At 40.9% G+C, this 23,897-nt stretch overlaps 1 protein-coding gene across 2 annotated transcripts; it reads right to left on the bottom strand.

Annotated features, from left to right (window-relative positions):
• Nucleotides 1-1,442: 1,442 nt before the first annotated feature.
• Nucleotides 1,443-16,868, bottom strand: KCTD17 (potassium channel tetramerization domain containing 17). Of its 2 annotated transcripts, XM_075286880.1 has the most exons (7): nucleotides 16,254-16,867; nucleotides 15,965-16,073; nucleotides 9,062-9,147; nucleotides 5,697-5,792; nucleotides 4,176-4,301; nucleotides 2,978-3,069; nucleotides 1,443-1,658 (listed from the first exon to the last, which is right to left on the bottom strand). In XM_075286880.1, the coding sequence occupies exons 1-6, from the start codon at nucleotides 16,485-16,487 to the stop codon at nucleotides 2,983-2,985; spliced, it is 738 nt and encodes a 245-aa protein (XP_075142981.1). In that variant the 5' UTR covers nucleotides 16,488-16,867; the 3' UTR covers nucleotides 1,443-1,658; nucleotides 2,978-2,982. The 2 variants fall into 2 exon arrangements, with proteins under 2 accessions (XP_075142981.1, XP_075142982.1); XM_075286881.1 differs by lacking the exon at nucleotides 1,443-1,658 and having other exon boundaries at nucleotides 2,862-3,069; nucleotides 16,254-16,868.
• Between the last annotated feature and the right edge of the window lie 7,029 nt (nucleotides 16,869-23,897).

Here is a 23,897-nt window from a genome sequence, read left to right as displayed (position 1 = left end):
AGGCCCTTAATATTTTAACCCAGAAAACCCCTTTAAAGTGTTCTTCCATAATCAAGACTTAGCCACAGGATAGATGATGTGTCTGATGATTGGAGCTTCCAATGGGTATCCATTGCCCGTAATTTAAAAGGAGTGATAGTAAGCATGAATGCTGCCACACCAATCCACCATTAAATTATTATATAACTACTTCAGTCCCATAGATCTTGAATGGAGCGAAAAACTGCACACAGGACCACTTCTCCATATAAATGCACATGGGACCCCCAATGTCATGATTGTTGGGAACAGGACCCCAGCAATCAGACATTATACTATTTATCATTGAAGAGACCTAGCAGTGTATTTGTCAGGCAATGCTCAATGGGAGAATACTAGTAAGACACCCATCTGTAGACAGCAAAGATTCGGGGTGATTGCCCCTCACCAATACAGAGTGGGGTTATTGGATCACTGGTTGAAAGGTCTTAGGCTCAACGCAGGGGGGTACTTATTGTTTCTCACTGATGAGACACCATTTACCCATGGAGTATTACCCTGGTCTGTACTGATGAGGGGCAATCATCCCAAAACAATGTCTACAGATGGGCGTTTCTGGTCGGACTGGTATAAGCTTTGCATACTTTTTACAACGAATGATACACCAAGTCAATGTGGGTCTCCCCAAACCTGTCATGCCAGTTAATGGTGGAGTGGAGGGAGAAATTACTGCCAAACTGCCCTGAAAAGGCCAACTGAGAAAGGGGACTAGATGTATCTGATATGTGACACAACATGGGAGATGGCAGGCTGCCCATTTCTTCCTATCAGGAGATGCAAATGCATCCATCTACATAAAATGCTAAATATTCTGCATTATTAGACCTATTAAAAATAATAACATTTGAATTTTCCTGGAACATTAACTGAATACAAATTTAAGGTACGCTATGCTTCATATAGTGTCAGCCATACAGGCACCATTATATAATAGTCTTGTATGTCCTGAATAGGCCTAATCAATAAATATTACATTAAGAGCCCCGAGGAACAGAAGGAAAACTGCATCTAATATGTACATAAAGGGGAATATCTGAATGATGTTTTAACCTCCTTTCTTACAAGATAGAGGGGGAGATTTTTAAGACTGGCTGGTGGCAGATGAGCAGGAATTGTTAAGAAACTCCAATTTCTTGATAATTATGGTATAATTCGTGAGGTCCCGTGAGTCAGAATAAACATGGTTGGGTACATACACGTGTATGAGAAAGAAAAGCAGCTCTGGAGCACAAATACTGCACTGTTCACTTTTATTTTATGTTGTAAATACATACAATATGCATAATACTTTACCATATGAACGTGACTAATTTGGCCCCTTACCCCACAATTTTTTTTATTGTACCATGTCTAAGAAAAATAAAATAGAAGTTACAAAAAAATTACAGTTCCAATATAAGACATATGGTTCAAGTCAATGATATCATAATTGGGAGCATAGGATATAATATTCTGCGGAGATCCTTACTAGGTGTAATGTAGTGCACATTGTGTATATTGTGTGCTAGCAAGAGTGCATAGAAATAAATAAGAATATTGACTGGTGTGAAAAAGTCTGCTTTATTTGAGGTATTCATTAACAAAAGAAGACTGCAGAGCAATGACCATTGAGGATAATGCTGGAAGAAAGAAGGAGAGAGATGAAAATGCGGGTGAGAAGATGTTAATGCAAAAAGAGAAACTGATGGAAGTCAAGATCAGGTCTAGTTTAGTCCCATCTGCCTAGGCACAACGGGTAAAGGTATATATGTATATAAAATGTACATGAGGGTATACGAAAAGGCCAGCTGAAAACTGTATATGAGCTTAAAGGGATCCTATCATTCAAACGAATGATGCAAGAAGAGGCCGTTGCTGACCAAGATGGAGGCGGCGCTGGAGAGAGTTCTCTCACAGCATTGGGGATGCCCCCAGTGCTGTTTGAGCGCTGGGGCCCGCCTCCAGTGCTGCAAGAGAACTCATTTGCTTACCGACAAAAAATGGGATTTCAAGCGAACGGCGGCGCGGAGAAGACAACGAAAGGTAGGAGAAGAATAGCCTTTCTTAAGGCTATTCCGACGTGTTACTGAGAAAAAAAGTCGTTTGAATGATAGGATCCCTTTAACCTCTCAACTAGCCAACCAATACCCTGACATGGGACAAGAACCTGAAACAGCTGTCTGTTTTGGACCTGTTTAGTCCGACCTAAACTTCTGGGTTGAGGTTCGCCCAACAAATACCGTCAGTGCCACATCCCTGCGTACCAATCCCCGATCCTGCCCACAGCAGCCTCTGGTTCTCCTTTCAGCCTCGAGGTCCTGTGCACCGCACTGAATAGCGTCAGCGACATTATGTGGGATGCATTGGGCCCCATGGAGAACTGAATGGAAGTGGGGACAGCTGTGGACAAGATCGGGGATTAGTAAGTAAATAGTTACCTGCTGGAGTAATCCAGGTAACAGCCTATTTAAAAAAAATTTTTAAAAATCAGAAGGGGGGGTCGACTTGGCCCCCTAAGGTTGAGGATGCCATAGCAGTTGCTACAGCAGTAGTTCCTACACTGTCCCAAGCCATGTCACAAGGCTTCTTGTAAGTTTAGGAATTTAGCACTGACATATAAGAGCTACCTTCCAATAGGTGGTGCTTGAGGCACTGTTTTCCTTTTTCCGTTACATTTGCATAACTTTTACAATATTAGGAGACAAAATATAAGTAAAAGTCCCAATTGCTCAAATATATTGGTGACATGCAAATTTGCAATGAGTTGCATTAAATGCATATAGGACAAATGCCATCATATTTCAGTCCCTATTGTCCTACTACAGCACCACCATAGAAAGTCATTCATCTGCAAATAAGACAGAGGGATGAAAGACACCAGACTGCATAAAAAAGTATGGCGAAGCGAGCAATGTATGTAACATGGTGTGAGATGTATATGTCTATGTGGGGAACTCACTGGAGCTAATGTCTGCTTTCTCGGTCTCTCTCCTGGAAGACGATATACTCGGGGTTTAACACATTATCGTCATTCTGTTCAATATCAAAACTCTGCAATGAGAAGAGATGTAGAGTTATAAAAACATTCTCACAGGGGAGTCTGTCATCAAAACCCAGCATATTAACACAGATAGATAGGTTAGGGTCATGAATCAGTGCTATCTCCCCTTGTGAATCGCTGTCTCCATTGTCGAGATATCACTGCTTTTCTCAATATGCAAATGTACTCTTTAGAGCAATGACAACGTCCTTGTTGTTCCAAAGAGCTCATTTGCATAGTAACAAAAACAGCGATATCTCGGCAATAGAGGCAACAACTAAAACACTGTTTGGTTCAGGTGACCCTAACCTATCTATCTTCAGGGTCGGTTGATATACTGGACTCCCTTTAAAGAGCACTTAGACTTTATGATAGCTGGAACCCTTCTGGCATTAGCAACCCCTTCTAAACACAAAAAGCGAAAGATTTATGGAAACCAAGGCAAGGGAAAATAGGAGTATCTGTAAATAGCAACCAATCTGCTTATGGGGGATCTCTGAAGAATCTGATTCATCACTATAGGTAGTTGCTCCAATTTTCCTTGTACCGTTTTGTACAGTGAATCTCACCCAACTCTTGCTAACATTTCAAGGATCAGTTTACAAGGGATTCAGGACAAGAACATGGATAATACTTTGCCTTATTATACTCAACCGCTTTCATCTCGAAACATTGCAGGGCCAATTTCTTACTTGGCACAAATGCTCATCATATCACTATGTACTATCTAAAGTTTTAGAATAGACTAGATTCCTTTGTAAAACTTTAGATAGCACATAGATTTAGGTTTAGGATTTTTTTTATCTCAGATTTAATAAGAACATATAGAGATCTTAATAATTGACATGACAAATTAATCTTTGCTACATCTATGTCTATTAAATACTTTTAACAATTCACAGTCATATGTACAGCATCATTTTATTACATTTTGTTCAGATATTAGGTTAGATTTTATCTTGGTGAAATTTAACAAATTTAACAAAATTTCCCCAAAGATAGTCCCATTCTAAGGCTAGTCGCATACTAAGGTTACATTAAACACTAGCTATTGCCTGGACTGTGGACTATGACAAGGTCCTACGTACACCATGCAGCGATAGTTATGAGTGTGTACCTGTGCTGTACTACAAGCTTCGCTTCCACATATTTTCAGCTTGCTCTGGAGCTCTCTGGAGACCACACAAAGAAATTCCGGTTGTCCTTCACTACTGTAACTATATGGCGATCCCACATTAACCAGCTGTAAAGAACAAAATAACATCATACAAAGCATATATGCAGAATGCAGAATTTCCAGTAAAAGTCTACTTTACGATTATTAAGGCAGTCTACAACCACTAAAATCTCTTATAAACCACTTATATGCTGTTGTACGGTTGGTTACTGACATAATGAACAGACCTTCTTGTGTCAAATTTCAGTCTTGCTGCAGAGAAAATCAGCTTTTAATCCGTATACAAATGAACTGTTTGCTGTATCCAGATCTGTATATGTAGGGGGTGGCTCTAGGTAGCAACTTCAGGCGTAAATGGGTGCTCTGGCAGACATGGCCACCTTCTGGGTGCATTGAACAGCCCACTTGCAAACACATTTAAAGCTGATATTTTTAGCAGCAAAATTGAATTTTTGATACAATAAAGGTATGTTCACAAAATTGTTTCTCTTGTAAAAGAAGTTAGTGGTGTTAGACTCCCTTTAACTATGTAGTCAGCAAATAGTAAATTTTGTCCCTTTGAAATTCATCTTCATTTCCATTCAATTGCCCTTTATTATTTGCACCACAGCTTATATTCTATACAATGTACAATATGCTCCTGTTGACAGTTGGAAACCATCAACAAGTTGCTGTTCACGTCTTTATTTGCTGATTTATCAGCCTTTTGAATCAGTCTGTTTGGTTCTTAGGTCTCAATGTGTAGTACCCTAGGAGGAACATGCCAAACCTCTAGGAAGCATTGACAGTAGGCTTAGGCATTTTATTGGCAGCACATTGTATGATCATGGTCGATCATGGTACTTTGATGTACGGCGTACTTTGCATAAAATCATGGAGAGGCCCTGATCTAGCTCACTGCCATTATGGGGTTATGCTGCCATGACCATCACTAGATTATGCTATGATCCTATGGAGTTGGTAGACCAAACCACCTACTCTGACTACTATTTTTTTACAGCCTGACTCCAATTCCAGCTCCGACTTTAACTACTTCATAAACAATCAGTCCGAAGCTGTATGATCCTCTAATTCACAAAATCTCGTGACTGAATTCCAACAAGAATATGTAACATACATGCATCATATTAATTTACATTATCAATAATTATATAAAATCATTAAATATAAGTAATCATTTTACTCCAAAGTTGGAGTCGATAACTTTTTCAACCTCGCCCAAAATTAGTCTTGATCCAGACTCAAACCCCAAGACTTGGACTCTGTAGAGTTTCATATACTACTCACTGATAACTAGATTGCTCCGATGTTATTGAATCTTCCAGTTCTTACAAAGTAAAACAGAATGAATTTATTTCCACTCTATACATTAATACAGAAAAGGAGACCATCACCAAGTATGTTTCCATGATAATCATTTTCAGGTTATTGCTGGTTAAACCTTATGACAATTGTCTTTACCTGCTCAAATTTCCAGCTGTCGGACATGGTGGAAACCATCTGAGCCAACTCTGCTTCTTGGCATTGTAACACCCGATAGACATGTTTCTGTTGGGACTGAAAATACATTGTGATGTTAGGAGAGTCCTTATATCGGCAACATACACCATACTTTGACATTTGTGGCACTTGCATTTTTTACTGTATGTTCTAGTGGTTTTGGCAAGCTCACACCATACTGTATGGACACAATGAAGAACAACCTTAGGATTTTTCAGCAGGAAATGATATTTTGTCATAAATATAATGGCTGTAAAACTAAAGGAAAGATGTCACATACTAGAAAAAAATTAGGCTACATTTCCGCCATGACATGTGTCAGTACTGTCGGTGACGGGAGAGTTAGAGTGACTTGTCAGTGCTGCATTACCTGACAGCAGGAGCGGGTGATTGTAAAGACTTTTTAAGGGGATCTCCAATTAATGGGATAGTAAATTTTACCTCCTAACATAAGATATAGTCAGTGTCCTGTGCAGTGCATGCAGAGGTTAATAGGCTGTGGACTCCTACGCCCACCAATTATTATTAGATCATTGCATTTAGAATGAAAACCCAAAGAACTTTGCAAATAGTCCTCACTTTATTTCTATTGTCATCTTTGTGTCTACAGCTTCTATGTGTTTTCATGCCATTTATCATCACTATTTTCTAAATAATCAGTATATATTAGTAAAAACCTAGAGAAAGATGGCGGGGTGTGTGACTGCAGAATCAGACAACATAAGGTTTCTTTACTGTAGTCTGTTATCATGGAAATAGGTATGCCAATAAACCACCAGTGTGCCATTAATCAGGTTTAGGGTCCCAAACCACGCGGAAAACACACTGACCCCATTATATTCTATGGGGTCTGTGGGCTTTCATACGCTCACAACTTGCAATGTGTTTGATATTCTGTTCGGGGGGTCCCCAAGTGAACTCCCGAAATGGAATACCAAATGCAGATGTGAAACAGGCCTCAACCAGCTGATGGGTTCCCTTGAAATCTGCCTAAAAACTTGAGTATCTTTACTGGGCCAATAAAAGAGGGTACATTGCTGCTGACACCTTTATTATATTCTTCTCATTGTACTACATAGGATCTGAATGTGATATAACTTTGCATATTAAAGGTTTGTCCTACAACAACAATTCATCCCTTTATGACTTCTTAGTGCCTATAGACATAATGGGTGGTGTCCCTTTACCATGAGAACCCTCATAGGCCAGTACAGAGTGCTATTATGTATGCGTAGCTCCAGCTCTGTAGTATCTGCCCCATATACGTATTATATAGTTGTCCATGCATATGAATGGCAGCATGTACTGCTTTGATTTTCACTGCAGGGGATATATAAAGCCAAACATGGCTACTCCCCAGGTGATGGGGAAAAGAAAGATGAAATGTCTTCCACACATCGATTGTATTATTTTCTCATTAAAATGGTATGAATTATGTTTATTTTATGGTGAAGAGAGAGGCACCTATATACCTTCAAAACCATCCATCTCAGGGGAGAGGACGCCATTCATTATTCATTACCTGTACTATATATATATATATATATATATATATATATATATATATATATATATATATATATATATTTTGTTATTTATATATTATGGATGTAGCGGCGGCCTGGTGCATGCTAGTCTCATATGTAGTCTTTTATGCCTTATTTTGCACTTTCCTGCACTGCTGTTAAGCTAACGCTGTTATTTCAGCAGAATGTTTGGGATTGTTCATTCAGCCGTGTAATTTGTTCCCTATGATTTATTCAGATATATCCAGCTGTTCTGTGCCAGTCACAAGAATACACAGCTTACCAGTATGGCATTATTATATAACAACACCTAGGGTGTGCCCGCTCTCATTATCTACATTAATCCCATCATAGACACTGGCACATTTTGGGCAAGCGCGGGATAGTTACAAACAAATAAAGCAGAACCGCGCAAGAAATAAAGTGAGAGCAAGATGTGGTCATGTGATGTCATCTACAAAATATATCCAAATTATACAGGAAGAGATCAAAGCATTGTGAAACAAACATATACAATTAAGATAATAAATATGAAAGTACAGTGTTGTGCAAAAGTCTTAGGCATTAAAAATAGAAGTGGTATTAGTTTTTTTCATTTAACAAAATGCAACGTGAATAAATGAAAGAGAAATCTAAATGAAATCAATATTTGGTGTGACCTTTGCTCTTTACCTTCTATCAATTCTTCCCGGCACTTGCAGATAGTATTTGGAGGAACTCGGTAGGGGTGTTGTTTCTGCCATCTTGTAGAACTAAGGGTTCACACTACCATTGGATTCTGTTATGAAGGTGTCCATTTATTGGGAGTTTTTTTTTAAACGGACACCTTCATAACAGAAGTAAGTTTTCCCAGTTCTTTGTGGTAAAAATAGGGGCCTCGGTTTATATTCTGGTCGGTTTATACTCGAGTATATACGGTATTAATACTTCTATTTCTGAAAGCATTCTTACTTTCAACTATTTTGCACTATTTAAAACTTTATTCACAATTTCATTGTGAAAAATTGCTGCAATCCAGAGAATATGCAAGTTAGTCTGAAGTGCAATGGGGCACCATTGAAGCTGGCTTGAATTTTCCTCCATGCAAACTCTTTTTCTCTAAGGTGCTGAACGGGGTAGATGGTAGAAAACTGGCATAGATGGGATCATAAATTCTTCCCAATATATACAAAATGGCCAACCCCTTTAATTTACAGCCTAGCCCCAGTATCTGAGATGGGCTAGTGATTGGGAAACGTCCCCACAGTCTTCCCTCTCTTTTACCAGAAATCAACTTCTGAAAATCTGAGTATTCCACTAGGGACTAAACATTTCCTGAACCCCAAGGGTCAGTTCACACGTGAACTGCCCGCGCGGGTTTTGACACCGAGAGAGACGCGGTGAGCTGCGTCTCTCTCTGGTCAAAACCTGCCTGCCGCGACCATCGCGGTCGCGGCTTTCCCCTCCGCTGTCGGCTCAAATGAATGGGCCGACATAGGAGGGAGCTGCCAGGGGCGGAAGCCACGCGGCTTTCGCCTGAAGACAGGGCAGGTCACTTCTTTTCTCCGCTAGCGGCAGCCCGCCGCTAGCGGGAAAAAAAAGCCCGGTGGTCTACATAGACCACCATTGTAAAGGGGCGGATTTTGAAGCGAAATCCGCCCCTTTGCCCACGTGTGAACTAGCCCTAAGACACATAAGACAAGATTGTAGTGGGAATATATCTTCCCTCAATTGCTCTCCCTGTCATTGGTTCATACTCTCCAATACTGAACTATCAATGTATTGTCTACAATACTTCGCTGATGTATTACTCTGAATTACCTTATTGACTTCAGCCTCTTCCATCTTCTCATAAATGATTTTGACTAAAGAAGCAATGTTGTAGAATTCAGCCTCTTCTAACACTCCTAAAATGGATTCAGAACCATCAATGAGGGATACAAATGAGAAAATTAAGATTATTAAAAAAAATTGCAAACATGTCAGACAGAAGGACTGAAATGAAAATGAACAGTTCCAAATCTTCTCCATTGGTTATCCAGCTTCCAAAGAGTATCTGCAAATACATCAACAGCAGTGTGAAATCCTCACTGTTCCCTTGTGCACCCTTTGGTTGGCATTATTTTACTTGACTCCTTATATCACTGTTCTTTTTTTTTTTACGTAGATTTTGAGCCCCATATAGGGACCAAACGTACATTTTTTTTCCCCTATCGGTATGTCTTTATAGAATGGGAGGAAATCCACGCAAACACGGGGAGAACATACAAACTCCTTGCAGATGTTGTTCCTGGCGGGAATCAAACCCCTAACCACTGAGCCACCGTGCTGCCCCTATATCACTGTTCTTTACATGCAGTCAATCTGTGGATAAACTACATTTTCCATGATTCATCTGCCTGCCCATTTTCGTTTGCTGGCTGAACTGCTCACAGGGAGGAATAGTGAGCTTGGAAACTAAACGTTACAGCTGAGGTCAATGACCTGAAAATGAATCCATTAAACAGTGCTGAATTTCAACAACATATATATTACCAAGTGTTTTGTATTGATACATCCTGTTTTTTGGCACATATTTTTTAAAAACTGGATAACCATAGGAGTAATCCACAGTATTGATAAAAAAAAAAAAATGTTTTCCATTTTTAGCTTTACATAGTTAATAAGGATGAAAAAAGATGCAAGTGTATCAAGATCCAGAGGAAGGTAAAATCCCATAGGCATGTTACGATGTATTAAGGGAAAAATTACTTCCCAACTCCAAATTTGGCTATCACAATAAATCCCTGAATCATCCTGTCATGCCAAAAAAATGCAGCTCTCAGGCAACATGGTGGGTCAGTGGTTAGCACTGCAGCCTTGCAGCACTGGAGTCCTGGGTTTGAGTCTGGCCAGTAGTTTAACATCTGCAAGTAGTTTGTATGTTCCCCCCGTGTTTGCGTGGATATCCTCCCATTCTACAAAGACATACTGATGGGAAAAAAAAATTACTGTATAAGCCAAGTTTTTCAGCACAGTTTTTGTGCTGAAAAAGCCCTCCTGTGTCTGAAAGTGCCCGGTCTACTGAATATAAGAAATCTGCAGTGCTCCTGTTCCGTCAGGAAGGGGTCAATAGGAGCACTGCAGATACCCTATAGTCAGCCAAGCTGAATTCCAAGTGGGGGGAATAAAACCTAGTCCTCAGGGAAGGGGCAGACAGACAACCAAAACACCCCTCCCCTTCCCCAGCAACTACTGCACCCAAAAGTTCTGACCATATTAATTTTTTAAATTTACCAGTAGCTGCTGCACCCCCCTTCCCCAGGCTTATATTGGAGTCAATAAGTTTTCCCAGCTTTTGTGGTAAAATTAGGGGCCTCGGCTTATATTCGGGTCGGCTTATGCTCGAGTATGGGGTTCACAATCTACATTAAAAGATAAAAAAATATAGTCCCTATAATAATATATTTATTACAGAAGCATCTTGCCTTTTTAAAAATGTTAATATGGTATCTGCCATTATTACCGCCTGCCTACCTCCTGACATTCAAAGGACAGAAAGAGGGAAAGAATGCGCTGCTGCAAATTTAGCTCCACCCACTTCTACATTGAGTCCGCCTATTCCCATCCATAATTCTTTGTGCCCCCACTCATTATAATGCTCCTAGAGTTACCTTAAAATCTTATGCCCCCACAGTATAAAGTCCCTCTCTTTGTGCTAATTTAAACTGGGGACAACTAAAGGGGGACATTAAACTATGGGAAGCTGTAGGGTGACATTAAACTGGGGCAACTAAAGGGGAAGATTACACTGGGGAAGATGGAGATGAATATTAAATCGTGGGAGCTCGAGGATGGCATTGCACTAGGGGTAGCTGTAGGGGTTGCAGCAGGAGAGGGGAATTTAATTGGGACAACTAGAGGAGAACATTAATTTGCCCCTCTAGCTGCCCCTCAATTTATTATCCCCTTGCAGTTGGAACAATTTTGTGCCAGTTTTTTGTATTGATCACACATGTACAGCGTTTAGGGTGGGTTCACACGTGTGCCCGTGCGCGCTTTAGGCAATCCAGCTGGGTTTCTGTCTTCTGCCCCGAGAAACTGGATAGGAGACGGAAACCAGGCAGTCAGTTTTCAAATCCATTCAAGTGAATGGGTTTGAAAAGTGAGCGCCCGTGAGCGTTTTGTACCTGTCCGCGGCAAAACCGTTTTTTTTAACTGGACACAAAGTCAGACATGCAGGACTTTGTGTCCGGTTAAAAAAAAAAAAAAAAAAAACGGTTTAGCCGCGGACAGGTACAAAATGCTCACGGGCGCTCACTTTTCAAACCCATTCACTTGAATGGGTTTGAAAGCTGACTGCCGGATTTCCGTCCTCTGTCCAGTTTCTCGGGGCAGAAGACAGAAACCCAGCTGGATTGCCTAAAGCGCGCACAGGCGTAGATGTGAACCTGCCCTTATTCATATACTGTGAATCAGATAATTTCTAAGGTGTGTTTTTTTGTTGTTTTTTTTCCACGCTAAACTAGTCCAATTTTTCTTATCACTATAAGTGAGACCTTTTATCCTATTTAATAATTTATTTAACCACATTTTAGCCTTCTCTGTCTCTCTCTAGAACTTCTTTAAAATTTTCTCTGTGTGTGTGATAAGACATGTTCTCCTCCACACTACCCTGTACTTTGCTGTAAAACAACTGGCTAGAGCCTCCTTGTTGTGTGCTGTCTGCAGTAGGGCAAACAAATTATTATTTTTTTTTAATGTAGATTGTGAGCCCCATATAGGGATCACAATGTATATATTTTTTTCCCAACAGTATGTCTTTGTAGAATGGGAGGAGATCCATGCAAACACATGGAGAATATACAAACTCCTGCAGTAGTAACCACTGAGCCACTGTGTTGCCCCACAAACAAATTATTAAACGGGTTGTCCCATCACAAGGATCCTATCTATACTGCTTGTTAATGTGAATGTAAGACTTTTCCTAAATACACTTCTTCAGCAAAACTGCTCTGTTTGTCCACTATCTTACTTTATTCTTTTTTTTTGACACATCCCTTGACTTATCTGGTCAAAAGTCAAGTGATGTATCTGCTGCTCTGAGGTGGGAGGGAGGAGGGACTAAGTGCACGGGAGCCAGCCTGGAGGGGGGGGGGGATTTATTTGCAATAAAACAGAAAAAATAAATAAAACTTCACTTCAGGCACAAATAAGTAAAACAAAATACAGCCATAACTTCAGGCAAAAATAAAACAAATTCTTGCTTGTCCGAGCAACTAACTAAACAGAGGTAACAACCTAGCTGATATGTGTGACTTACTACCAGCCACACAAACAAACACAAGCACAAGCACAAAATGGTCTCACCAGACTCAGGGTTACAGGACAGACCCAGTCATTTCCTCTCCTCCCAAGATCTGCCCTGAAGTGCAGGCTCAGCAGCCTTTTATGGGCCAGTAATAAGGCTCAGGACCCACACCTGGAGCTGAAACCTATTACAGACCTGCACTGGACCACACATATGTCAGAAACCTGGGGCTGATACAGCGGGACTCCAGCACTTTACCTTTCATCATCTCACACTAGGTTAAATGATCTGGTAAATTGTGATATGGGGCCTCAATGGATCAGACTGCATTTGCCAGCATATTTCATGGAAGCTTTGGATTGTAATCTGAAGAATTTTGAGGCCAAGTTACTATATTAAACTGTCATGTTCCTGAACATTTTTGCTGTGTGCCATGGCACATTATACTGCTTAAAGAGGTCACTTCCATTAAGGAATACTCCTGCCATAAAGAAATGTTCTTGTTAAGATAGGTGGTATATGTCAAATTATCATCTACAGGACCCAAGGATTACCAGCAGAACACAGTCAGTGAAGCTGCGTTCACATAGTAAAACCTGGTGCCATTTCTTTCCCTGGTAAGCAATGGACAATCTCTCAGTGAAAGGCAATGTCATACAACAGACCTGGCAACATGAAACTCCTTGGCACCGATGCAAAATCAATACCAGGGTTCCCAACTATAGTCGTTACTACTATGGCTTTTGGGGTGCCACAGGAGGGAATATTGGGGCCTCTTATTTTTAATATTTTACTATTTAATTCCCTGATAGAGGGTTTACAGAGTAGAAACTCAATATGTGTAACGTAGTCAACACAGAGGAGGATTGTGTAATATTACAGAGGGATCTGGGGAAGCCGGAAGATTGGGCAGGAAAATGGCAGATGCATTTTAATGTGGATAAATGTAAAGTTATTCGTCTGGGCTCTGGAAACAGGTTTAACAATTATGAATTAAATATAAAATTGGGTAAATGCCACTGAAAAAGACTTGGGGATATTGGTTGACAGTAATCTTAGTAACCAGTGCCAGGCAGGTGCATCACGAGAGAAAGATATGCTCAAGACAATCACCACATATTTAGTACTGTATACAATTTTTGGGCATTAGTATCTAAGAAAGTCATAAGTCAACTAGAAGAGGGGCAGAGAGGGGCAACTATGGAAATAAAGGGGGAGGGTCAGTGGCGTAACTAGGAATGGTGGGGCCCCGAGGCAAACTTTTGACATCCCCCGCCGACGCAGAAGACCCCGAGTATAATAATAGTGTTTGTCGGGCCCGTGGCCTTACTTATCGGTCTCCCTGTTACTGCTCACAGTGGCCTCTGCAGAAGAAGAAGAAGCGCAGGTGACCGTGGGCAGGAATTAGGATCGGTATGTAAATAGGGCCTGTTAGCGGCTGGAGATACTCCAGCCGGTAACAGCCTATACATTTTTTTTTTTTTTAAATGTAGCGGTAGTGGCTGTCGCCGGGCCCTCTAATGTCCCTGTGGCAGCCGCTACTGCTGCTACCCCAGTAGTTACGCCCCTGGAGAGGGTGAATTGGAGCGCAAAGACAGATTATGAAACATGGGGTTGTTCAGATTGGTAAAAGATGGATTGGGATCTACATCATTATAATGTGAACATTCAAACATATGAATGGACTGTACAGAGATCTGTCCAGTGACCTCTTTACACCAAGGCCTGTATCTGTGACAAGGCGCATCCTCAACATCTAGAGGAAAAAAGGTTAAACCATAGATCTTCTTCACAATAAGAGGAGATGGAGGTGGATGTTGTGATGGTTGCTCACTAGTACAGAGGACTGGTGGACTTTCTTGAAAACAAAAATACTACAAGTTAAGAGAACTAGTATTTTGTGCCCTGATGGGATAACTGGTTTTTTTCCTTCCACTTGATGGACTTGGATCTTTATTAGAGATGAGCGAGTACTGTTTGGATCAGCCAATCCGAACAGCACGCTCGCATAGAAATGAATGGACGTAGCCGGCACGCGGGGGGGTTAAGTGGCTGGCCGCCGTCAAAGCGGAAGTACCAGGTGCATCCAATCATTTCTATGGAGCGTGCTGTTCGGATCGGCTCATCCGAACAGTACTCGCTCATCTCTAATCTTTATCCAACCTTATCAATTACAGCATTGCGCAAAAGTTGCAAAAGAATGGTGCAAGGTAAGAATGCTGCAAGGTAAGAATGCTTTCACAAATAGATGTATTAATAGTTTATTTTTGTCAATTAACAAAATGAAGTGAAGTGAATGAACAAAAAAAGAAATCTAAATCCCATCAATATCTGGTGTGACCTTCCTTTGAAGGTGAAATCCTGGAAGTGATGATACAGCCCACACAGAGCCCTGATCTCTACATCCAGTCTGTCTGGGATTACATAAGATAAAATAAGATAATCCTTTAATAGTCCCACAGTGGGGAAATTTCAGTATGTTACAGCAGAGTAAGAAGAAACAGATGGATTTGAGCAAACCTTCATCCACAGAAGATCTGTGCTTAGTTCTCCAAGATGCTTGAAACAACCTCCCTGCCGAGTTCTTCAAAAACTTTCTATAAGTGCACCCAGAAGAACTGATGGAAGGCAAAGGGCGGCCACACAAAATATTGATGCGATTTAGATTTCTCTTTTGTTTATTCACTTAATTCACTAAAATAAACTACTAAATACTTCTATTTTAGAAAGCATTGCTACTTTGCAACATTTTTTTCCACACTCGCTTAAAATTTTAGCACAATACTGTATGTCACTGTAATGTAACATTAAATGTAATGGTCTCCTTATATTGGGAAGAGACAGACATCTTATAGCCCCCTAAGGCTTTAGAGCCCATCCTCTGCAGGTCATCTTTTTCTATTGGTCCATGGTTCGGATATGGTGCCCATATGCTGAACAGGTTTAGCACTACAATTGGTCTGTGGCTATGCAGCCCAAAGCGTTGCAATCTCTTTGTGCACCGATACTTTTCTATCACAGCCAATAGTAACTTTCTTAACAATTCCTACTTCAGTAGATCTTCCGTGGGATTGGACTAGAAGAGGGGCTGACCTTGTAGTGGTACCCAGGACCACGTTGCCCTGTTAGCCTTTGGACCACTTTTGCTAGGTAGTAGCCACTGCATAACAGGATCATACCACAAGACATACCGTTATAGAGCATGTTGGTTAGTTAGGCTATAACATACAGATTTTTTAAACCAGCAATGTAGGTTTTGCCTTAGTTCCCACATGATCCCCATTCACATCAGCTTATTATTTGAGTCAAAGTCCAAAAATAAAGATTCATGCCTAACAATAAACTGTAAAACATCACTACCAATTCACGTACAAAAAGTACAAGCATTTGATCAGTAATATTTGTAAGGGAAAGGGTTACTGAGAGATTTTTACCTTCAATAGATACATTCTTGTCTATTACTAGTTTACCATACCGCAAGTACCGCAAGATTGCACCGAAGTACGATGGGTCACGGTCAATAAGAAATGCCCCGGTCTCATCCTAAAAACACCAGAGAGAAAAAAGGTGAAGCAAAAAGAGGCTAAGTGTTAAATAACACACAAACATTTGTCACTGACTACGAAACAGAAGTGTAACGGCGAGGGTAATGTTAACAAGATGATGAGATGGAAAAGAACAGATGGTGGGAGTGAGAAGAGAGATGTAGTCTGCATTTCTCACCGTCTCAGACAACAACTGGGACTCCTGGCACAGCCGGCAAAGGAAAGAGTTGGGTTCCTGGCACAAGGTCTGTTTTGTTGTGAGGAACACTGTGCCTCCCACATTCAGACGCACCCACTTTCCTCCATCACAAGCAGTTCTCTGTGTGGCAAGGTCATTGAGAAGCTCAGGTGGTGGCCCCTCCATCTTCTTTCTTTTACTTGTGTCATGCACAAGTGTTTGATGATAGAACATCCGATTTTTTTCAGGTGCCACAAAATCGAGACAGAGTTCTATTCAAGCAAATACGGTAATTCCAGTTCCTACAGAACTCTGTGCCCCTGTATAATTCCAGTGCGGCTATCAGTGATGTTCATGATTCACTCCTCGCTTGCCTCGCTCTGACAATACGTTTACTAATTACTCTTTCATCATGAATTCTTCTTCCTTTCATTCCTGCCGTGCTTCTTGCTCTTGTTCCACGGTCGTTCTGATCACCACACCCTCTCTCATGGGATAGGTTGCCACCACAGGTGTGCTTTGCTCAGATACCTATCTCATTGACTCTCTGAGTCCCATCTGTCATTGGATCATGTTTCTCGCTTCCACAATAAGCTGTCAGCAGCAACTCTACCCTGTGAGTCCTGTTCTCTGATTCTTATTTTTAGAGTGAAACCCCTTCAATGCCAAATGAAATTTGCATCGACTAGCCTTAGGAAAACAGAGCGACTATACAAAAACAAATATATAAAATAAAATTTCTAATTTCTCTTAGCTCATGGTTGAATATGGCTTCCAGAATATGACTCTGTTATTTGTACTCCAGGGCTATCCCACACCTGTCCAGCAGGGGAGGTCCGATCTCTCACTCCACAACAGCAGCAACAATTTTTCCAAGGCCCTTTCCTCATTTTTTAATGTAATGCCCACAAGGATCACTTAAAAATAATAAAAAAATTTCAGTGCCGTATGTGTTGAATGCAATAGGACATACAATTCTGCATATTTTTTCACATTTATGAAAATACAAAAAACTAAATAACCCAAAGTTTGGCACGGGCCTCATGCTTACGACTGTACAATGTTGTAATATGAGATCCATAGATGTCTAAGAGGCCTAACTGACTCTCAGATGCATCTCAAACTTCCAAAACCAAGAGCCCCCCCCCCCCCCCCCCAAGTCTATGGTAGTACACTGTGGTGCCTATTTCAAGTAAGGGATAAGCACAGAAAATATCTCTAAGGGCCCCTTCACACAGCGGATACTCTGGCTGATTCGGAACGTGTAAACATTCCGAATCAGCAGCGTTTAAAGCAGGACCCATTGCTTTCTATGGGAGCCGGCATACGCGAGCTCCCCATAGAAATGAACAGAAAAAAGCAGCCCATTCATTTCTATGGGGAGCGCACGTATGCCGGCTCCCATAGAAAGCAATGAACGCTGCTGATTTGGAACGTTTACATGTTCTGAATCAGCCAGAGTATCCTCCGTGTGAAGGGGCCCTAAGACTAAGGTCCCATGTTGCGGAAACACATTGCATTTTTCCGCAGCATTCCCAGAGTTTTTTTTTCTGTGGAATTTCTGTTTTTTTGATACCCATATGGAAAACGCCTGTGTTCCCTTAGGTGTATTTGACTTTCTGTAATTTACAAAAATGCAGCGGTTCTCAAATTGCTGCATTTTTGCTGCAGAATTTTTTTCTGCAGTGTGTGTGTATGGGATTAGCCAGAATCCCATTCACCTTGCAAGTACTGCAATATGCAATTTCTTTGCCACAGTGGCCAAAACGCTGCAAATTTCGTAATGCGGAGCCCCGGTCTAAAGTAGCAGTGTTGCCTGGGGTATATTTTGGCCAAACAGAATCCACCAGGAAAAAATCATGACCTGTTTCACTGGATGGTGCATTTCTTTCGGCTATTGGTATATTGTATAGCGCCTTAACCCCTTAGTGACCAGCCTATTTTGGACCTTAATGACCAAGCCAAATTTTGGAAATTTGCCCTGTGTGACTTTATCAGTGAATAATTCTGTAACAGTATAGCGCATCCAAGCGATTCTGATATTGTTTTTTCGTGACATGTTGTACTTTACTGAGAAGGTAAAATTAGACTGATATAACTTGCGTAAATTTATTTAAAAACTCGCAAATGCTGAAAATTTTTACAATTTTTCAATGTTTTCCATTTTTAGCTGCGATATCTCACATATACACAATAATACAGGGCAAAAAAGTTAGTAGTTATATACTTCCAAATGTTCCTTTTGTGTTTCAAGCATATTTGAAATAATTTTAGCATATTTGAGTAACTTAGACAATTTACAAGTTTATCAAGTTTATAAGCAAATTTTGGAAATTTTGAGTTTGTCATTTTTTCCTGTACCAAGCTCTGTTTGCAGACAGGAATTGGTGGAATAATGACAGAACCTCCCATTAAATGACCCAATTTGGAAAACTAGACCCCTTCAGGTATTCTTTGAGGGGTTTAGTGAGTATTTTGATCAAATAAATATTGTTTTGCAAGAATTATTACAAATGATGAAAAAAATGACATTTTCATTTTCTTCAAATATATGTCATTTTAAAGCCAGTTTTTTTGCACACAACACATCAAAAAGAAGAAACACACCCCAAAATATATCACCCCACTTCTCCCGTGTTAAAATATGTCCATTTTGTGGCCTTAGTCCTATGTACGCACATATAGTAGGGCCTAAGAGGTAAGGAGGGCCAATTGGATTTCAAAACACAAATTTTGCTTGCAGATATTTTAGGCCCATTGCACATTCAAACAAGATTTGAGTTACCAAAGCAATTGAAAACCCCCATAAATGACCCCATTGTATAAACTAGACCCCTTAGGGTATTTATTGAGGGGTATAGAGAGTACTTTGACCCCATAAGTTTTGAGAAAATGTGCGTCAAACAAAAAAAAAATCATATTTTTTACACAAGTGTCATTTTATAGGCAGTTTTTTTGCACATAACACATGAAAATGAAGAAAAACACCCCAAAATAGATGACCCCATTTCTCCTGTGTTCAAAAACGTACACTTTGTGGCCTTAATCCTATGTACTGATGCACGGTAGGGCCCAAAAAGAAGGGAGCACCAACTGGATTTCAAGACACAATTTTTGCTTCTAAATGTTTCAGGCCCATTGCTCATTTAAACAAGATTTGAGTTACCAAAATAATTGAAAACCCCCATAAATGACCCCATTTTATAAACTAGACCCCTTGAGGTATTCATTGAGGGGTATAGTGAGTATTTTGACCCCATAGGTTTTAAAAGAATTTGCGTCAAACAAAAAATTCTCATATTTTTTTACACAAAAGAGTCATTTTAAAGGCAGTTTTTTTGCACACAAGGCATGAAAATAAAGAAAAACACCCCAAAATAGATGGCCCCATTTCTCCCGTGTTCAAAAATGTACACTTTGTGGCCTTAATCCTATGTACGGATGCACGGTAGGGCCCAAAAAGATGGGAGCACCAACTGGATTTCAAGACACAAATTTTGCTTGCAGATATTTCAGGCCCATTGCACATTCAAACAAGATTTGAGATACCAAAACACTTGAAACCCCCCATAAATGACCCCATTTTATAAACTAGACCCCTTGAGGTATTCATTGAGGGGTATAGTGAGCATTTTGACCCTATAGCCATTTCACAGATTTTACTAACCTTGGGATGTGTAGGTTAAAAATTACTAAAATGTCCCTTTATCCCCAAAGTTTTCATTTTCACAAGGGGTTAAAAGAGAAAAAGCCCCCACAGTTTGTTACACAATTTCTCCTGAACACGGCAATACCCCAAATGTGGCCATAATCTGCTGTATGGGGACATGGTGGGGCTTAGAATGGGAAGAGCGCTATTTGGCTTTTGGAGGGCAGATGTTGCTGGAATAGTTTTCAGGTGCCATGTCGCATTAGCTGAACCCCTAAAGTACCAATACAATGGAAAGTCCTCAGATGTGACCCCATTTTAAAAACTACGCCCATCAAGGAATGTATCAAGGGGTATTATCATTTTGAGCCTAAAAATGCTTCCCAAAAATTAATGTACAAAATGAAAATTGAAATTTTTAAAGAAATCTGCCATCTCGGTGCCCAATACGTTGCACCCACTTTGTGTTGTCAGAGACCTACACTCCTAAAACTATTAAGGGGCCATCCCGAGGGGCAGAAAATTATATACGTGGGTGTAAACTGCTGCTTGGGCACACAGCAGGGCGCAGAAGGGAAGGAGCACTGCGCTTTTTAGCTATTGGGGTACAGAGTTAGAGGGACTTTTGGGGCGCCATGTTTTTGCAGAGCCCTGGAGGTGCCAGTAAACTGGAATTCGCCAAGAAGTGACCCCATTTTGTAGGGGAAATTTTAGGGTCTCGGCAAATATGACATGGTGTCCAAACACCAACAATCTAAATCTGCACTCCAAAAGCACATAGCGCTCCTTCACATCTGCGCCCTGCTGTGTACCCAAATGGCGGTGTATTCCCACATGTATGACACTGGTGTACCCCGGATAACGGGCTTAATGCCATATGTGGATAGAAAGGCTGTTTGGACACAGGGGCACAGAAGGGAAGGAGCGCTATTTTGGTTTTTGGAGCACAGTTTGGTTTTTGGACGTCACTTTTGCAAAGCCCCTGAATTGCCAATAAAGTGGAATCCGCAGACATGTCACGCCATTTTAGACACTAGCCCACAGATGGGATTTATCAAGTGGTGTAGCGAGCATTTTTAACCCTTGAGTGTTGCATTTATTTGGTTTCCAGAAATGAAATTGCGGCTGATAATGAGAAGTTAAAAATGAAGTTTTCCAGAGATTCGCCATTTCAGTATCTGATATGTTGTGCCCGACTTGTGTCAGCAGAGATACTCACTCCAAACACTGGTAAGCGGGTATCCCGGGCACAACAGCTTTCAGAGCGTTCATCTCTGATACAAGGTGGGCACAATATATTATGCACTGAAATGACAGATTCCTGGAAAAATGGTCATTTTCACCTTTCACAATCATCTGCGTATTAATTTATGGATAATAAGTTATAGCAACATTTGGGGGTTAAAAATGCTGTCTGTACCCCTGGATAAATCCTTCAGGGGTGTAGTTTCCAAAATAAGGTCTCATATCAGGGGATTCCACTTTACTGGCGCTTCAGCTCTGCAAAAGTGTCATGGCATCCAAAAACCAAACCGTCTGTGCTCCAAAAACCCAATAACCCTTCTTCCCTTCTGTGTCCGGCTGTGCCCTAATATCAGTTTATACCCACATATGACATTACGTACGTTATCCCGGGTACACCAGTGTCATACATGTGTCATACATGGGGCATAATCTGCAGTTTGGGCGCACAGCAGGGCGCAGAATGGAAGGAGCGCGATGAGGCTTTTGGAGTACAGATTCAAATGTTTGGTATCTGGCTGCCATGTCATGTTTGTAGAGCCTGTAAGGTACCAGAAAATTGGATTCCCCAAAGGAGTGACCCCATTTTGAAAACTGCACCCCTCAAAGAATTTATCAGGGGGTGTAGTGAGTATTAGTATCCGGACGTGACTGCACAGCGGTTGGCGAAGAGGGAATATATAAGCTGTGCGAAGAACATTGCAGACACCAAATTCCCTACTATGTCCCAGTAGCTCCTATGATTGGGGGAGTCACTCTGGGGGTCACTTCTGGTGTCTTTTCGCTCATAAGCTTTAAATCTGGGGTGTCCCCTGATATTCGCTCGCACAGATTATATATTCCCTCCCTGCCGCAGCCAGTTGTGTTCTAATGATTTGGCGATTTTGGGGTTGTTTGTCTTCACATTACTAGACGCTATATTTTCTTTATTTTTCTGGTGACGTGGCCATATAAGGGCTTGTTGTTTGCGGGATGAGATGCATTTTGTAATGACACCATGTTTGGGTGCCTACAACTTATTGAATACATTTTATTAACTCTTTTTTGCTGGATTTTCTAAAGAAAAATCAATTCTGGCATTGCATTCTACCTTTTAAATTTTTCGCCATGCAGCGTACAGTATAAGTAACATGTGTCCTTTATTCTGCGGGTCGGTACGGTTACGGCGATACCTCATTTATGTTATTTTTTAATGCGTAACTAATTCTGTAGAATAAAAACACATTTATGGACATAAATCAATGTTTTTTGTATCACCATCTTCTGAGAGGCGTAACATTTTTATTTTTTGGTTGACAGTGTTGGTTGAGGGCTTATTTTTTGCGGGACAATGTGCGCTTTTTATTGGTACTATTGTGCGGTGATTATGACTTTTTGATCACTTTTTATAGCATATTTTGTAAGGTGAGATGGCGAAAAATCACTACTTCCGGCGGGTTTTTTCCGTTTTTTTTTTCCGACGTTCACCGTATACATTAAATATTGTTGCAGTTTTATTGTTCAGATTGTTACGGACGCGACGATACCAAATATGTATTGTTTTTATTAACTTTTAGGTTTTTTTTAATATAATTCATTTTCTATAGAAAAAAGGGAATTTTGGGGCTTTATAAGTTTATTAATTTTTATCACTTTTATTTATTTATTTTTCACTTTTTTTCTCTTACTTTTTCATGTGTCCCTTTAGGACACTTGGATTAGTGATGCTTTGATAAAAGCATCACTAATTCTCTATTAGACGCTGCAGGACACAGCTGTCAGTGTCTTGCAGCGTCTGGAGGAAGTCAGACGCAGGGGCTGCCTGCGTCTGACTTCCTCTTCCCCGGGCAGGATCAACCAGGTATTGGGGGTCTCTTGGAGCTTGGGGTCACTGGCCAGACCCCAGGCTCCATGTTAGAGACATCGGCACCCCTCGATCTCGCCGCGGGGGGTGCCGATTCAGCCGGCACCGTCACGGAACCGCTTCAGTTCCGTGATCATGTTTGATCACGGAACTGAAGGGGTTAAAAAAACCCCGATCGGAGACCCCTCCGATGGGGGGTTATGGAATGGGGTCTTAGCTGTTAGATACAGCTAAAATCCCATCCAATTATGTCGGCACTTACAGGGAATCCTTCCCTGACTGCCCGACGTAGTTTTCCTATAGGGCAGTCAGGAAGGACCTGCAAGTGCCGACGTAGATTCCCTATGGGCCGGTCGTTAAGGGGTTAAATTATATTTGTGCTCTAAATTATTAGAGCATATGTGAAGATGCCTGAATACACTTAGGCCCCACACAGTGGAATCTGCTGCTGATTGTAAGGCAGATTCCACTTCAAAAATGAACGGTAGTTTCCGCCCTGATTCTGCCTCTACTTCCATTCAATGAAGGAGGAGCAAGACGCTGAAGAAAAAAAAAAGTGCCCCGCTCAATCTTGCCACGGAGCCCACGCAGCTCGAGCCATCCCGCTTATTAGGCCCATTCAGTCTGTCCTCCTCAGTAGAAAAAAGCTGCAGCAGAACATCAATGCTTTGTTTCAACATTCATTCACTGGAAACTGGAAAATGAAGCGCAATTTGACATGGATGTCCGCTTAAAATTCCTCCTCATTTTCCGCCAATGGAATTTACCCTTAATGGGCAAAAGTACTAGAACAACTACACATTATGCCGATAGGAAATGTTATAAGACATCCTATTCTAAATTCTTAGGCATTAATATCAGAGTTGGTCCTCCCTTTGCAGATAAGATGGTTTCCACTATAATAGTAATA

The sequence above is a fragment of the Leptodactylus fuscus genome, chromosome 9 (assembly GCF_031893055.1).
Source record: "Leptodactylus fuscus isolate aLepFus1 chromosome 9, aLepFus1.hap2, whole genome shotgun sequence".
Classification (NCBI taxonomy): domain Eukaryota; kingdom Metazoa; phylum Chordata; class Amphibia; order Anura; family Leptodactylidae; genus Leptodactylus; species Leptodactylus fuscus.
This window is presented reverse-complemented; position numbering and strand designations above follow the sequence as displayed.

Bases quoted from the DNA above. Each gene is read 5' to 3' on its own strand.
- KCTD17 (XM_075286881.1), bottom strand. From the start codon at position 16,487: ATGTTCTATCATCAAACACTTGTGCATGACACAAGTAAAAGAAAGAAG. The intron at 9,148-15,964 runs GTAAAAATCTCT...AATCCATTTTAG, and splicing joins CAAGAATGTATCTATTGAAG to GAGTGTTAGAAGAGGCTGAA. The intron at 5,793-9,061 runs GTAATTCAGAGT...ATGTATTTTCAG, and splicing joins AAGAGGCTGAAGTCAATAAG to TCCCAACAGAAACATGTCTA.